Source organism: Lytechinus pictus, chromosome 10 (genome assembly GCF_037042905.1).
Source record: "Lytechinus pictus isolate F3 Inbred chromosome 10, Lp3.0, whole genome shotgun sequence".
Taxonomy (NCBI): Eukaryota; Metazoa; Echinodermata; class Echinoidea; order Temnopleuroida; family Toxopneustidae; genus Lytechinus; species Lytechinus pictus.
Genome location: NC_087254.1, coordinates 1,204,513 through 1,221,763, shown reverse-complemented (window position 1 = coordinate 1,221,763; position 17,251 = coordinate 1,204,513). Strand labels below are relative to the sequence as shown.

General features: G+C 34.9%; 1 protein-coding gene across 5 annotated transcripts in view; it reads right to left on the bottom strand.

Annotated features, from left to right (window-relative positions):
• Positions 1–833: 833 nt before the first annotated feature.
• The window catches only part of LOC135153060 (tuberin-like), a 64,204-nt gene continuing 47,786 nt past the window's right edge, over positions 834–17,251 (bottom strand). For 3 of the 5 annotated variants that reach the window (XM_064105103.1, XM_064105105.1, XM_064105104.1), the window contains exons 28-37: positions 15,936–15,998; positions 12,502–12,623; positions 11,119–11,876; positions 10,450–10,528; positions 9,704–9,790; positions 8,503–8,689; positions 6,848–6,987; positions 5,662–5,740; positions 4,048–4,139; positions 834–3,117 (exon numbers count right to left, since the gene is read on the bottom strand). In XM_064105103.1, coding sequence (XP_063961173.1) covers positions 2,893–3,117; positions 4,048–4,139; positions 5,662–5,740; positions 6,848–6,987; positions 8,503–8,689; positions 9,704–9,790; positions 10,450–10,528; positions 11,119–11,876; positions 12,502–12,623; positions 15,936–15,998 — 1,832 coding nt within the window. In that variant the 3' untranslated portion in view covers positions 834–2,892. The remainder of the gene's footprint in view (positions 3,118–4,047; positions 4,140–5,661; positions 5,741–6,847; positions 6,988–8,502; positions 8,690–9,703; positions 9,791–10,449; positions 10,529–11,118; positions 11,877–12,501; positions 12,624–15,935; positions 15,999–17,251) is intronic. The other 2 variants (XM_064105106.1, XM_064105107.1) reach the window with 1 other exon arrangement.

Genomic DNA, 17,251 nt, shown 5'->3' with positions numbered 1-17,251 from the left:
TAATTTGAGATTATACATATTAAAAATCAAACTTTTATAGATTTCAAACAATTGTTTAAACAATTTTTAACAACTGCTCAGTGGAGGGTTCATGAAGTACATTTTTTTACTGTGTACCCTCTTCTTGCACACACGGAATTAGGCCTACCGGTATACTTCTCAGTCTATCATCTCTACATTGCAGTATTTTCCTAAAAAAGGAATAGGCCATGCATGCCCTTCAATTTCTCATAAGGGTTATTGTTATATCTACGATCTGGGATCCACTCTCTTTCCTTCCCCTAATTCTTTGCACTGACGCCCGGCACTGACGGAAACACATGCTCCCTCTTGCAACATTTTTCCACTTCAATATACTGACAACTCCCCCCCAAAAAAAAACAATGATAAAAAGGCTAAAACTGAGAAAATATTGTTTAGTAAGCTCTTGTCTATATTCCCAAATCTAAGTTCTGAACTTACAGCAAGATAATTACAATCTCTCAGTAACTGTTTCTGTAAGGCCTATTAGTCATTGTTAATTAATTATCTTTTTTTTTTTACAAACCTACCCTTTTCAAGAGAGTTTTGATAAATAAGTCACTTTTGTTTTATCATTTGTAGAGACAGTAGGCTTCCCTTTTCCTTATAACTTAATAGTATCTTTTGTTTACTTTACTTAACCATTTCACCTTTTAAATATTGTGATGTGCAGTTGAGTATACACATAAAGGAATTGCACAATATAAATGTACAATTATCATCATAATTATTTTGTGGAATTGATACGTCAATTGAATGTGGGGGGGGGGGGGGGGTTAAAATACACACACACACAACAAAATACTAAAATTGAATTTTCTTCATGTTTAACATGTTTAATCTTACATCAGACCGTCACAACAGTTTAGTCTTGGAATCTAGATGAAAAGCAACCAAATCCCCAAAGATGATTCAAAATATAATTATTCAAAATTTATAATATTGCACAATAACAAAGGTTAACAAAAGTAACAATAAACATTTGGTTTGCTCCAGAACCTATGCACAGTTCATTCAAAAAGAAAATTTTGAAAAAAATAAAACAATTCTTACAAAATTGAGATTTTGTATCAGCTCTTTTTCATTCTCACATAGAACACAAAATATATCATTTAATGCCTTTGTTTAATAAAACAATACAAAAATAGACAAAAAGGAGTATTAAACAAAAAAAAAATTTGGAAGCAATCTTCACTTGCTTAAAAACAAATAAAGAATATCTCATTCTCCCTCAACAAACGCTATCACACAAAATATTGATATGATATCCACCTATTACATGAATGATATTACACATAGAGTGTACTTATGAATGAAATAGACATCTGTCCAAAGTCATGTAAACAAACACATGTAAGTGCTATTTTTATAAATTGGTTGGTCAGATTTTCAAAAAGTACATTCTGCATTTCAATAGAGTCAGTAGGGGTAGATCCTAGACTTGCACATAAATTGAGATGAAAATGAAAACCAAACAACTCCCAATTGTAGAAATGTTATAGTACTGTATTCCACACTCAACTGCCAGAGACTCAAATATGAAAGAATGTACAAATTACACTAAGCTATGGAATTTTGTGGATATCTACGGCCGGTTACCCTCATACTATGTGACACATTTTTCTATTATCTTTTTTTTTCGTAATATCAAAATCCCCATTTCTATCAGTTTCCTTGTAATAATCATCATTATTAATAACATTATAATGATCATCAATATCATCACTATTGTTGTATTTAGCAGGAAAACATACAATACTAGCAAATTAAGAGATGAAAACTATCAAGTATTGCAATTTATGAACAAAATACTTAGAAACTAGATTCCCTGGGCTGTGTTGCAAGGCATTTTCTGAAAAGTTAAACTTTTTTTCCTTATCATTGTAAAAGTTATTTTTTGTAAAGAATATTTTCTGAAAACAAGTTCACCCAGTGTCTACATTTTTGTGTATTTAATGTAGAATATTGTAACTGTACCAATTCGTAATATATGGAGCTATCAGTCCAACATTAAGTCACACATTATATTATTTTCATTAAAATAAATTATGTTCTCTTTTCTGAAGACCCAATATATTTCTCTCACATTATCTCGAATTGAACTGGATGGTGGCAGCCTCATTATGGGGGATTTCCCTTTATTTCAAGACAAGGTAAGCACTTATAAATTGATATCATTATGTCCTATACCCATGAACAGGATGTGTGGAGAATGAAGGTTTCTATCTGGAGTTATCAACTTCCTTTTGTCACCCACAATAGTGGGAGAGTCAAGCTGTTTAAAATTAATTTGATCTCTAATTCATCAAAAGCAACCTTCTGTGGAAGGCAATACTCTTCTCTTTGTAAAGTGTGTTATGAACACCCAACGGTAGAAATATTACATCATTTTAGAGCGTAAAATGTTAACTTTATGAATTGATCCTTAACTCTTTGCCCATTTTGTTCGACTAGAGTAACATACAGGGGGCTCCCAACTTCGACTCAAGTCACATTTCATTCACAATACACACAGAGTGTATTGTCTATTGTACTTACACACTATTGTCCTTACTCAATTGAATGTGAGTTTTCAGAATTGTGATGTACAAGATTGCCAAAATTGACTATACAACAGACTAATGAAATCTCTGAAGCACATAAAGATGACATTCCGATGTATCGGCGCTATATAAATGCGGAATATTGTCATTATAATAGTTGAACACCGAAACTGTATGTTTATGATTTATTTTGGTGTATGTTATTGTCATAAATGATTTTACTGTCTTTTGGTATATCCATATTTTGTTTATTCATAATTGTAAACTGCAAAAAGAACTATACTTGTTAATAATACGCTCAATAATAATAATTATTATTATTTCTGCACTATGCATAGTCCGTGAAGTCACTGATTTTAGCTGTTTTGGTCTGCCCGTTTGACTTCTTCTCCGGTGTCTGAAGATAGCGGGACGACATGACGTTCATCATGGGGTTAGAGGGCGCCCCCATGTGGCTGACTTTGTCCTGAATGCGTATGATGTGCCGCAGTCTCTCAAGCCAGTTGGAGCAGTAGGCTTCGGCTGGACGGCTACGGTGGATCTGAGAGGCCAACTACAAGATTGAGAAGAACGTAAAAATATAGATTGTGTTGGGCAGTTCATATCACTACATTCAATTCAATTCAATTTCAGTTCAATTTATTTCACGTTTGCATAAAAAGACAATACATAGATTTACAGTGATGAAATAGGCATATAACACACAGGATCACACAAAATACAAATGTCTGGAATTTAACAAAGGCTTACAGCCTATCAAAGGCAAATCCCAAACGGTTGTAACAGACAAAAAGTGTTTAAAACAGATAACCTAGGTAAAAAAAAAAGCAAACAACAAAATGACTTAAGAAACAATTCATGAGTTTGTAAGAAATGTTTATATTTTCGTTTAAAGGAGTTGAGTGAAGGGCAAGATTTGAGACATTCAAGCAGCATATTTCATTAAGATACATTATGGGCCTGTAACATAACATGTAGTGATTGATCGTATAGTTGAACGCAATGATCAATTGCAATCAAGCATAAAACTGACTGATAGACAAAACCCATAACACTTTATTTTTGCTAGATGATAAATATCATGTAGCAGCATTTAATGAAATGATATTTTTCATTGCTCTGATTTGTTGTACTGGTATTCAAGCCTCTCCTCTTCAAGAGAATGCTCTCTGTGGTGTACCTAACTGGTTTCCAACTGTTACCACAAAGGGATGGGGTGCTAATGGGAATAAACAGGGGGGGGGGGGTGAGGGCTGCAATTCAATTACTCATATGTTAGGGCATTGCCTACACTATCAAAAAAGACCTAAAATGAGTATTTTGATGGGGGGGGGGGGGGTCGTTTTTCCTCCCCCATTTAAATCCATTAAAAATCCTGCCCCTTTGTGGTACCAAACCATGAGTGCATAAGTAAAGTAAATGCATCCAAGCCATTTCGAAAACTAAAAACAATGGTATCAAACTTGAATTGATTGAAGCTTACATTGGCATGAAGAGCCATCTGTCTGATAAGGAGAGCCGCTCGTTGATCAGACACCATCCAGGGGCCTCGTCTACCCAACATATGCTCCAACTCTGTTGAAGTGACAGATAAATCACATCCGTAACAAACAAAACACACTCCCCCCTCCCACAGGGTTCTTTATTTTGAAAAGAGATTGCAAGACTATTATACAATGTAATATAAAGTTGGGTACAAAAGTTAGTGAATCCCACCACAAAATGCACATCTTCATGCGGAGTGTTGAATGTAAACAACAATGCTACAATGTTCGGTGAGCCCAGAGAAACAACTTCATTGAATGTAATATTCTTATCACCTGACTACACATTCATATATCTAAAACATGACAGAACTTGAACATTTCATTTTATACTAAATAGGTTCATTATTGCGAAATGAAATGATCGCTAGAGGGTATTCATTTGTCTCGCAATCTACTATGGTCAACAAGGAAATTCATGATCACCCCCCACCCACGGGAAACTAGCGAGCCCGCCAATTTTGTCTTATTTGCATATTGCCGACTCGTGGCGTATTTGCATATACCTCCGGCTATTTGCATATACGCCCGACCAATCACATAACGGATCAGTGCCCACCTATTGTTCCCGCATTCGTGCGTACGGTCCTGGGGATTGGTATAAATTGACTACCGTATCAGATAATTTTCGTCACTTGATAAAGAGTTGCAGCGGCACTCGAAAGCTCGTGAACTTGTAAGCTAGTGAACACTTTTTGCGAGAGTGATCACAGATTTCCTAGAAAGCTAGTGAACACTTTTTGCGAGAGTGATCACGAATTTCCTTGTTGACCATAGTAGATTGCAAGACAAATGAATACCCTCTAGCGATTATTTTATTTTATGTTCATTTTCTGGAGGGGTTCACTAACTTTTGAGCACCACTGTATAACTGCATACACATATTATAGATCAACAATATGACAAATATACTTTTAAAAATCATAATGGTCTAGAGTACCAATACATAACTTGAGACAAAACTTTGTGACAAAAGTTTGTACACATAACACGAAATGAATAATCGAGCATATACATCTGTATAGAATTCAATTACTCATATATGTGTTAGGGCATTGCCTACACTATCAAAAAAAGACCTAAAATGAGACCACTTCTTTTTCATTTTATTTTCCGTAAGATTAGGAATGTATGGTTTCCAAATTTCTGCAACCCCCCCCAAAAAAGGAAATCATGATGGCAAAAAAAAATTTCAAATAAAATAAGAGGAACTTGTCAACACAAAACTTAACACCTGACCTGCCAACTATAGGGAATGAGAAACTGTATTCAGTTGCATATCCCCCAAACTTTAGTTTGAAATATTGACCCCCATTGACCTCTGTCATTGGTCTAGTTACCTGTTATTACATTCATCCAATCATCTATACCTGTGTAAGTCTTACAAAATAAAGACATGTAGAGACAAGTTTCCTCAATGAAATGCAAGTTTGTTTTAAAAAGAAAATCATATATAATATATTTATAAAAGCCATGATTTGGTTGCAAAAACAGAATAATTATGCAAAAATGTAATGGTTGGCAGCTCTGGGTTTTTTGTTCGTAATCCTCACCTGGTTTAGCTTGTATGGAGACTAGATTGCTATCATTGTCTAAAGGCTCCACAACAATCTCAGCAAAGTTGAACTGACCCTGTACAAGAAAGAAAGCGAGAGGTCTCATAAGATCTTTATCGATTTTATCTGCCATGCATAGCCGATCCATTCATTATTTCATTGGTCTCTAATTAAAGAGATGGTATACTCATTGTATGAGTGCCAAATTTGAAATAAGGATATAGTTAACTGATAAATTTGACAGATCTATTTTTTAAAATCTTATGTGACCTTCACTGGATACCCATTAGATCAAGGATCAAACATTCTTGTATAATCATTCAAATATATACATGCTATTACCCTTCAAGAACTTGTCCAAATTCATAAGCCCAAGCAGAATCTCATTCTGATTCAAGAATTCTTCTCTCTGAAATTACTGTCAAGACCAAATCATAATGGGGATCTGTGTTTCTTTTAACGATTGAAATATCTTGGGTATGCACGTTTAAACCAGCCTTTTTATGGCTTTTTTTTTTGCGCATGCTCCATTTCCATTCGTTATTTTGTTTCATCTATATTTTTATAATTATGTGCCAACCATCATTTTATCATTACCACTATTTTGTTCCAGTTCTGTTCGGTTGATACCTTTGCTTTTGTTTTTGTTGTTATTTGTATTTTCTTTGTATGTATGTATAATCTTGTTCTCATTGTGTTCTTTTTAATGAATATGGAAATAAATACTTGGATTGAAAGCTGCACCAGCACAATGAATTTCTCTCCCATTAAGCATATGAAATGTTACTTATTCGAAGTAGAAGTAAACACACACCTATTTATTATTGCTTAATTAAGTTCAATCTATATTTAATATTTTATGATGTATATAATAATAATAATAATAGCGGCATATTTACCCAGGGTAGCCACTTCAGTTCCGAAAACTGTTCTCCCAGCGGGCCCTGCTATTATTACCCCGGCTTTAATAATGTATATTTACTGTTTGATTTTCAGTCATGATTTTTACCATATTTCCTGCTTTTCCTCATGCATGCACACCCTCGGGTTTTATGCGTTTATTAAAACTATAGAATTATCATAATATTACTAATTATTTGACTGTTTTGATGTATATACCTGAAATTGGGGTTTCCTGGCAGAATACATTGAATACAACATTATAAAATTGACAATTTTGTACCTTGATGGTCCCCAGTTTATAAGGCTGTCCACTCTCATTGTAGACGATGGATACAAAGTCATTGCCAATGTGAAGCTTCTTCCCGTTACACATGGGATCAGATTCCTTGTTAGGCATCAGAGTGGCAATGTGGAATATTACTGCATAAAAAAGGATAGCACCATAACATTATTTTTGTGTACATAGACTAAAAGGAGTGCAAAATTTTTGTGGCACTGCAACCCACATAATTTTGAAGCATGTATGTAATGGTTGTCATTAGAGTCAGCACTACAGTGGGATGCATTGAAGATGTACTTTGTACAGGAAACTGGCGCCCTATCTGAAAAAGGGAAGCAAGATGATGCTAGAGCCTCCAGCCATTCAAAGGTACTGAAATCGGATACTACATGTACTTCTTCAGACTCGGGCAGAAAGTCAATTCCTCCGAAACCAAAGGGGAATCCCGAGCAAAGAGTGAAAAAAATCAGACATCATCTTCAGAGAGAAAGACAAGTTCAAGTACCATGAGAAAAAGGAGTCGGGATGATGCTCAATCCTCCAATCTGTCAAGAAACTGAAAGCTGGTACTACAGACCTGCCAACCAGTACGTTTTAGCCGTATTTAGTACGTTTTTGCAACCAAAATACGGCAGTACGTTTTTCTTTAAAAAATACGTTTTTTGTATTTAAAAAAAAAAAAAAAAAAAAATTATTGAGAAAAATCATCTCTATATGTCTCTATTTCATAAAACCTACAGAAATATGGTTATTAGATCAATGTAATTTCAGGTAACTTGTTTTTTTTTCCAATAATTTTGTAAAAACCAGGGTGAGATATACACAAGTTTCAATGTTTTTTTTTTTCATCTGCAAGAGCAGTGCGCATTTTAGCTTGCATGCAGCTTGAGCGCTGTGATGGGCGAGTGCGCCAAGCATTTTATTATGAAATACACTTTTTTGGGGGAAAATACAGTTTTTTGTATCACAGAATACAGTTTTTCATTCCCAGAGGTTGGCAGGTCTGGTACTACTTCATCGGGCTCTACGGGAATGTCAAATCCAGCACAACAAACAGTGTCTTCAGAGAGAATGGCCAAGTTCAAGTGACAGAAGTTCAAAGATTATTGCTTTGGTAAAAAAAAAATCAAATCATTGGTCACTAGTCAATTACATCAGGGTGGTGTAACATAAAAAGATGGTTTAATAATATTGACAGTGTGTTTCATAATACATACTCGCAACTTGGGAGATCAACACCATGCATTGATTAACATGTATTTATTTCAAAGTGAATAAAAACCTCATTCAACACTGCAATTTTCATATGATCACACTTGTACACCATTGTTAACCATTAAATAGTAAAAATTTATGGAATTTGCATATGATATTACAAATTCATATCTTTCGATATTCACAACTCTCTAATTCATTGACATACATATTTTTTAAAACCTCACAAATATTTTTTGGTGCTTTTATTGAACACCTAGCATTTGTACATCTTAATAAGTTGATAGGGCCATTGTACTTCATGTTGAAATTTTGAAATTTACATCGATCAGCATTATTAACAAGACATAAGATACAAAAAATTATATTTTGTACAAATTTGTGACATTAAAATTTTCATCCACTTAGTAGAAATGTGAACCAAAAGAATCAACTAATACCTTGCATGATGTCATCCTGCCACCAGTAGGTAAAGTTGCCATCAGAACCGGTTCTATCCAGTCCTCCGGTGTACACCTCATCAGGGTCAATGTCCTTGAGTGACACCAGTTGACCCAGCCCTCGTAGGAAGTTCATGTAGCGTGCTGATCCATACACGTTAGACAGGATAGCTGTCTCGTCGTTGGCCTGAGAGAAACAGGTTTAAATGGCATCGAGAAATTCTTTTTAAAAATAACTGAAATACACAAAAAAAAAACAGGTTTACTTTTGTGACATTAACACTTTAATATTACCAGCAAATATGGTGAAGGCAACAAAAACATACCATAGTTAAAGGGAAATAAAACCTTTGGAACAAGTTGGCTTGTGTCGAAACAGACAAATCAAAGAATAAGAACAAAGAAAGTTTGAGAAAAATCAGACAAATAATGAGAAAGTTATGAGCATTTGAATATTGCAATCACTAATGCTATGGAGATCTTCCAATTGGCAATGCGACAAGGATGTGTGATGTCACATGTGAACAACTTTCCCTTTGATGGACTATAAAATACCCCCCAAAATGATACAAACTCTTTATCCATGATGTATTCTTTGAAAATCTGTATTACATGCCCTCCTATAGAAAGAAGACATGATCTACTGATAGATGTGATAAAAGAGGCAGTTTAAGTGAAATATATACTAAAGTAATGGGGAGAGTTGTTCACAAGTGACATCACACATATTTGTCGCATTGCCAATGTGAGGATCTCCATAGCATTAGTGATCACAATATTCAAATGCTCATAACTTTCTCATTATTTGTCCAATTTTTCTCAAACTTTTGTTGATCTGTTTCTTTGATTTTTCTTTTTTTCACACAAGCTATCTTGTTCCAAAGGTTTCATTCTCCTTTAAAGATAATGAATCGGAAGAAATTGATAAACAAATGTAGCTTTTTTTCTAGACAAAAATAAAATGATGCCTTTTGTACTGCACGCAACTGGGCATTTAAGTGCAACTCTAAGTCACACTTAAATGCCAACGTGTACATGATATGCAACGCGCATATTTTATTGATCAATACTCTGCAGTGCGCATCCTCGTGGCATGATCTGACCAATGCAGTCATGTCTTTTATACCGTGTGCAACTAGGCATTTAAGTGCGACTCTAAGTCATACTTAAATCTTTGTGAAACACCCCCTGGACTACTAACCTGTGATTCTCCTACGTAGACCACACCTATTTTATGAGTGTCATAAGGTGGTATCCTGTCCAGTACCTTGACAGCTCTCTGACCAACCTGACATCAGAAAAAAAGAAATATATAGTTTACGGAATGTGAATGACTCCCTTCACTAAAAGATGTGTATCTTATCTTTTCTAACAGTATTAGTTATTAGCACTCTGACACTCATCAAAACTCTCTCATTCTTTCTTTTCTTGTGCACCTCGGAAGAGAATATTTCTAGATTGATGGCGCTATTTAAATGCCTATTATTATCAATATCATTATCATTATTATCTGTATACATAGCAGAATGGTAATCTACATTTGCCAAACCTGATCAGAGTGAATTACAAAATGTACAGAATTCTCCATACATTTTTTATACAGATATTTCCCTTTAAATCATCAGGAGATCACAAACCTTCGTGTCATGATTTTTACGAATTTTTTACTCATATATGATAATAGTATAAATGAAGCCAGCTGAGGACTTAATATGCATAATTACATGATGATAAAACCAGATATTTAAAGCCCCTCCTGGTTCAAAACTCCATCCCAGTTAATTACACATGTACACACACAAAATATGATCCAATGTAGCTGCTGAATAATAAGTGCTTATATAAATGCCTATTATTATTATTAAGTGCTTAAAAAAACTAGGAGGGTTAGTTTAACTTTTTTTGGTCTGAATTTAGGTCATTGTGCATTCAACTGAAGAGCCTTACCTGTGAGAGGGGTATAGCAATGGGTCTCTCTGCACCCTCGGTAAACAATGGAGAAAAATATACCTGAAGGAATACAAAGCTGAAAGAAATATATACACATAATTATAACTCAGGAGGCAGATTATCAAGCATTTACATGTAGGTAAACTTACGTTGCAAATCAAGCTGTGTGTGAATGTGTGCTTGGATTTTATCACAGTTCAGTTCAATTAAAATCATTTATTTCCACTTTCAAAACAATTTACAAACATATATCATACATGTACAGTGATGGGGCCATATAAAGCACAAAATAAAAGTTTACTCAAAATGACCCTTGACATGAAATTACAAGTAGAAAATTCAATCAGATATGATTATTTAGATAACTTGCATCTGGAAACGACCTTAGATGTCTTTCAAGCACCATTTTCAACAATCTTTAAATATGTGAAAGTGTAATGTATATTAAATGCCTTGCTCAGGGGCATACATGTAAGTGCCTTAGTCAGGATTCTAAACCCCTCACTTTCAGGTGTAATTGGCTTAAACCACTCGGCCACGGCACCTGCACGCTACAAAACATATTAATCATCTTTTCACGCGATTTTCAGACAGGTAATGCAAATTATGATATTTCTTTGAATGTAGTCACTAATAACTATAATATGAATCAGTCACACAATCTACCTTGGATTTATACCAGAGCGGAAGGTGTCACGTTGGGTAAACGATCCCCTATGCTTAGTGTCTGAGGTCCTACGACTCCTGCTATCACCTTGCTGTCCTTTATGCCTATCCCGACGAACCATAATAGACACCGTGTGACCTCTGGGACGTGAGGAATGTTGATTGTACTCCAAGTTTTTCCTAGACAGCTGCCTGCTCTCTTCTTTCACTGAATGAGGAACAACTGGCAAGGTTTGTGGCTTCTCTACTTTAGATTCCTGTTCACCACCTGCAGTAGTCTTTGAGACAGTACTGTCACGAGCATCTGGAACAGTTGTGGCGGGGTTTTCCGGAGCAGTTGATGATGCCGACGTTGGTGTGGCCTTTGTAGATGTCTCTTCAACCTCAATGTCCTTATAGCTGATGTCCACAAACTCTGATGACCCACTCGTCTGCAGGAGTCCATCCACCTGGTCCCCGCCTTGGTCAGTCTTCTCTTCTCCGGCGGATGGCCAGAGGTCTGGTGGCACTTCCTGGGAGTAGCGCTTGGAGAGGAACGAAGGGTCTTTGTAGGACCCTGGCTTCTGGGCTGTATCTTCCAGGAAGGATCGAGCCACTGAGCGAGGGGAGAGGGTTGGCAGGTTGGTGGGCTCCCCCATCTTGATCAGGGCAGGTGAAGAGTTGGATCTCATCAACCTAAGCTTGGGCGAAGTACCCACATTTTCAAGGTCGTCTGGCTTTTCATCAAACTCCTTTAGCAATTCCCTGTACGAAGGATCCTGAAAGTATACAAAGAGGATAAGTAGAATTTTAGCTACATGTGCAGCTTAATTTTGATTCCTTGTGAAATGGTGGAGAAAGACACAACTAACAATCCAAGCTGATGCATTGGCTGATCAAGGCAGGGGTTTAAGAGTTACGCACCCCCTCTAAATTTTGAGAATTTGTCCATTGAACGTGTATAAATGTAGATAAATCTAAGAAAATTGTCACCAGCACATCCTCTATTTTCAAATTCACTGAACCCGCTCTATTTCTGGATCTGCTTTGGTATCCTCCGCATCAGAATGATGCAGCCCCCTGTTGGATTCCATATGATTTAAAGTCAAAAGCTTGGTTTTTACTTGCACTCAGCATAGCATGTTTTACTGCACATATAAATTGCTATGTCTATCCATCACCATTTCTGCACTTCATGACACTCCTTCCAGTGGCTCACTTTATTCATCATCCCAGTATAGCTTCTGTATGAGCTGCCAACGAGATTACTACATCAAGTATCAAGTATTAGTCCTTGAAAATGGCTGCATGATTATGGGAATTTAAGTGTGATTTTTAGTCGCACAATTAAAGCTTTGTGAAAGAATGCCCCCCCCCCCCACGGGAAAAGACAGGTCTCCGTACCCTTTTCTCCCCCAGTTCTCTCTTCCTCATGGCACTGTAATCCTGGAGGAAACTTGGGGTCATGGGAGACAGCCCCATCTCGGTTCTAGGAAAGCTCAACGAATCCATGTCAGATTGCAGACCTTGACAAAAGAAAGAGGGAAGAAATCAAAATGATATAATGTAAATCTTTTTAAAGATAAGATCTCTGGCAGTAGAAGAAAGTAAGAGGCATTCAGTCAACATGATAAATGTTGATTCTCTTTAAGACTTACAAAATAAGTATAGGAGTGTACTCAGTGACTGTATATGTTACATGTATTTTATATAGCCTACCAAAATGTACTAAATTCTGAATAAGGGTAACAAAATATTTAACATTTATCAATGAGATAAAGAGATAATCATTTTTCTTCAATATTGTTCTTTTACTATATACAGTGCTTAGAAGCATTTGCATGAAGCCCTATATTAGTTCTACATCCTGATTCTCTCATAATTGATAAAAACCATGGCCCTTATTCTGAAGTCAGGTTTAACTTAGACTCCGGTCTAACTCTGTGCTAAAATTATGGGGAGCCAAAAACTCAAAAAGTGTGGTTATATTGTATATTTCTTATGATTACAATTTTGTTTCCATATATGCGTGCATAATGAAGAAAAGTACTTCAGTTATCATTCCCAGCAGTTATGAATGATTTGAGTGTCATGTGAGTTAATAACTTGAAATTGTACTAGTAGAGATTTGTACAACAATTGGCTATCCATACTTAAACCACAACTATAAATCAGGGTTTAATTTCAACCCGAGTTCAGAATAGGGGCCCATGGATTTTCTTAAAAAAAAAAGCAAACAAAAGAAAAATATTACTGATGCAATCATTCTAAATATTCCCAAATGAGGCAATGTACACAACAAGATGTAGCAAATCACAGAAAATCATATCATGACTGAACAAATGATGACAGTGATCAAAATGAAACATTACAACTAGATGATGTAGATAGAAAATATGTAGACTATCTACATGTATGGGCATGTGTATTGATATGTCATGAATACATTCATATCAAAACAAACAAAATATATATGGCAAAACTGAATAACTCATGGCACTTGGCTCAACGGATTAATGAAAACTGTCATGAAAGAAAAAAAAACTTAATAGCATGTAAATTAATAACAGATCTATAAAAGTTACAATGCAACTCTCCAATATGATCCTTGCACAATATGTTGCTGTAGATTCACAAAGATAGAGTGCATTCTTCCCACAGGTTATATATAATTGTTTAACACACATGTATCAGAAGTGCACAACAACAACAACAACAACAATGACAACAACAACAATAACTAATTGCAATGTTTTATCCTAACCTTCTGAATTACTGGACTCTGGGTACCATTTTATAATGAATTGTTATCATAACAAATGCACTGTATTGGCAAATCATATCAAATGATTTCAGTAGCTTTAATTAAACTGTTAAATTTGTCAAATTGTTATTAGTTATAATAAGTTTTATAAAACAGGCCCAATATATATATGCATGGTAGTTATAATACATTAAATGTGATAAAAAAAAAAAAAAAAAAAAAAACATGGCACAGGCAATGACAAGACACATATGATCAAAACAAGTCAGCTTGATAGAATATGCCATATAATAATAATAATAATAATAATTTGACTTATATCGCGCCAAATCCACTCTGTAGAGTGCTCAAGGCGCTTTTTAGGAAATTATAAAAGAAATTAAGAAGAATTGAACAGAAATGTTTTGAGGTAATGTTTAAAAGTTTCAGAAGTCAAGCATTGTTTGATGTTTTGAGGGAGGCTATTCCATAGCTTAGAGGATGAGTAAACAAATGATCTTTCACCCCAGGTTTTGGAAATATAAGTACAGACATAGATTTTGGATTACAATGCAAAAATTATCAATTTATTATGAAGCATAATTTTAGACCAATTGATCATGTTAGTTGTGGAAATTCACTCAAGACAATATTATTAACTAAACTTCATTATTTAAGTTTCTACTTTAACTAATATGTGAATTATACTTGAGTATACAGTGTAATAAAGCCTTTCAATCTTACAAAATTAATGCGGCAATTAAAAACGTTTTATGAATGGTTGAATATTTGTGAAAATGTAAAATTGGAATTCATTACAAATCCAGCACCCTTTCTCAGCAATATCTTTTAAAAAATAAAACTTAATATTTGAGTTATTGGATATCAGAAATCTACAGACAGGGATGTAGCATTTGAAATTCTCAGCTCATTCATGATTGTAAAGATGTTCTATATCAAAACGAAAAAAAAAAATATCCAGATACATATTTTATTTTTATCGGGCATCTGATCAAAATAAACATTTATGCAAAATCACAAAATTCATATAATAAACACATATTTACTTCATAGCCTTCGCGTCATAACATGCTTTAGGACATACACATTCATATTATCTTTCAATGAATCAGAGAAATTTGAAAAATATAAGGGAAAACAAATTGAAACAATTCAATTTAAAATTGTTGTATAACTTAATTCCTACGAAGAGGATGTTGTTTTTATGGCAATTGGACAATGATGATAAATGTGAAGTTTGTAATATCAAAGAAGATTTAATACATGCTTTTTTGTATTATAGTTTGAATAGGCATTTCTTTTATAATTTATTCATAATGATTAAAAATGTGTATGACGTAGGCCTTTGTTTTCATGTTGATATTTTGTTGAAAAATTACAAAGAAAAGAAGATTGATGATATTATAACAATAGCACTTTGGAGTATTTATAAGATGTAAATTTTTAGAAACTTACATAGAAAAGAAGAGAAAATAAATTATGGTTTACTTTTGTCAAAGAATTGAAATTAAGATTAGATATCAATAAGATTCTGAGGAAAAGAAGAAAGAAAGAGATGTATAATTTGCCTGTTGCTTTGGAAATGTATCTATGAGTTTTGTTTAAAAACGATGTGTATATGAAATGAATTTCTGTTGAAAATAAATGCCCCTGTTATGGGTGAAAGAGAAAAAAATATTTCAATGAATCGGTAAAGCAACAATCACTTTGGGGGATTCACCAAAGCTAAGAATAGGACTAGAATTTAAAGCATATATTACTCTTTCTACTGATAACCCTTCAAAGCACCCCTACAATGCTTTATATGCATTATCATTATTTTTAATTCCAATATCTTATTCAGCAATACCTAAGAGTTTGCAAAAAGAAAGAAAAAAAAAACTAAAGCAATGAAGCACTTCTACAATGTAGAATAAAACCTTATTTTCAGGAAAAGAGGAAAAATGCATGGGGCAAATGACATGGTTTACTTTTAATAAAGCTATATTGATAAGGAATTATTAATATGCACAATTAGAATGGCCTGAAGAAAAAAAAAGTAAAGATGAAATAAAAGAGGGTTAATAAAACTCACAAAGAATATCAGAAAAAAGATCCTCATCATCATTAAATGAGGGGCTGCTGAAATCCAACAAGGCTGCATGGAAATAGGCATAAATAGAGGGGATCACAACAATATTACTGAGTATAAGAATTACATGTATACATGAAGGAGAATGGGGTAATATTAATAATATAGGGTATTTATATTGCGCACATATCCACCTTGTTAGGTGCTCAAGGCGCTCCTATATTACCCGGCTAAGCTAGGCGTTCATAGCGCACACAGCTTTTTAAGGAATTACTTCCTACCGGTACCCATTTACCTCACCTGGGTTGAGTGCAGCACACTGTGGATCAGTTTCTTGCTGAAGGAAATTACGCCATGGCTGGGATTCGAACCCACGACCCTCTGTTTCAAAGTCCGAAGACTAATCCACTGGGCCACAACGCTCCACAGAGTGGTAATGGAAAATCAATGAGAATTTGGAACCTGATAATAGTATAAATAAAGATGGATCAGAATAAACCAGAGATGCCAACGTTTGGAAATTAGAATTAGGGAAGATAACTTGGTAACTACATGTAACATCAATTAAGTGCACACAGTACTGTATCTAGATCATAGAGCACTCTGGGTTGCTACTTGCACACACTCTCAGAAGCAATCTGTGCCTTAAGATGCAGTACCAGAACTTGGTGTGTTTATATAACTAATTACACTTATTAGAAGATTTGTATAGCTCACGTATCCACCTTGATAGGTGCCAAATGCGCTCCTATACATGTATTACCCCGGCTAAGCTAGGCTACTGATTCTGGTGCGCACTGCTTTTCGAGGAATTACTTCCAGCCGATAACCATTTTATACCTCACCTGGGTTGAGTGCAGCACAATGTGGGTAAATTTCTTGCTGAAGGAATACACGCCATGGCTGGGAATCAAACCCATGTCCCTCGGATTGAAAGACGAGAGTCTTAACCACTAGACCACGACGCCCCCCCCCCTTTATCAAAGGGATAAAACAGTTCCACTACTTCAATATATTACAGATTTTTCTTTTTTTTTCTTTCAAAATCTTCAAGAGGATTATTGTGGTGATAATAAGGGTTGGAGATAAGGCCATCTTTCTGGAGCATTACACTGGAATCAGAGGGGTTGGCACCTCAGATGAACAAGTACATGTAGCACAGAGATTTCTACAGAAAGGCCTGTCAATACACAAAAGAAAATCTAGCACCCAAGATAAAAAATAACAACTTGATTTCCTAGGGAAAAAATAAGGGTATGAAATCAAAATGTGGGGAAAGCAAGTTAAACCTATAGATTATTCTTGGCCTTGGCAAATAC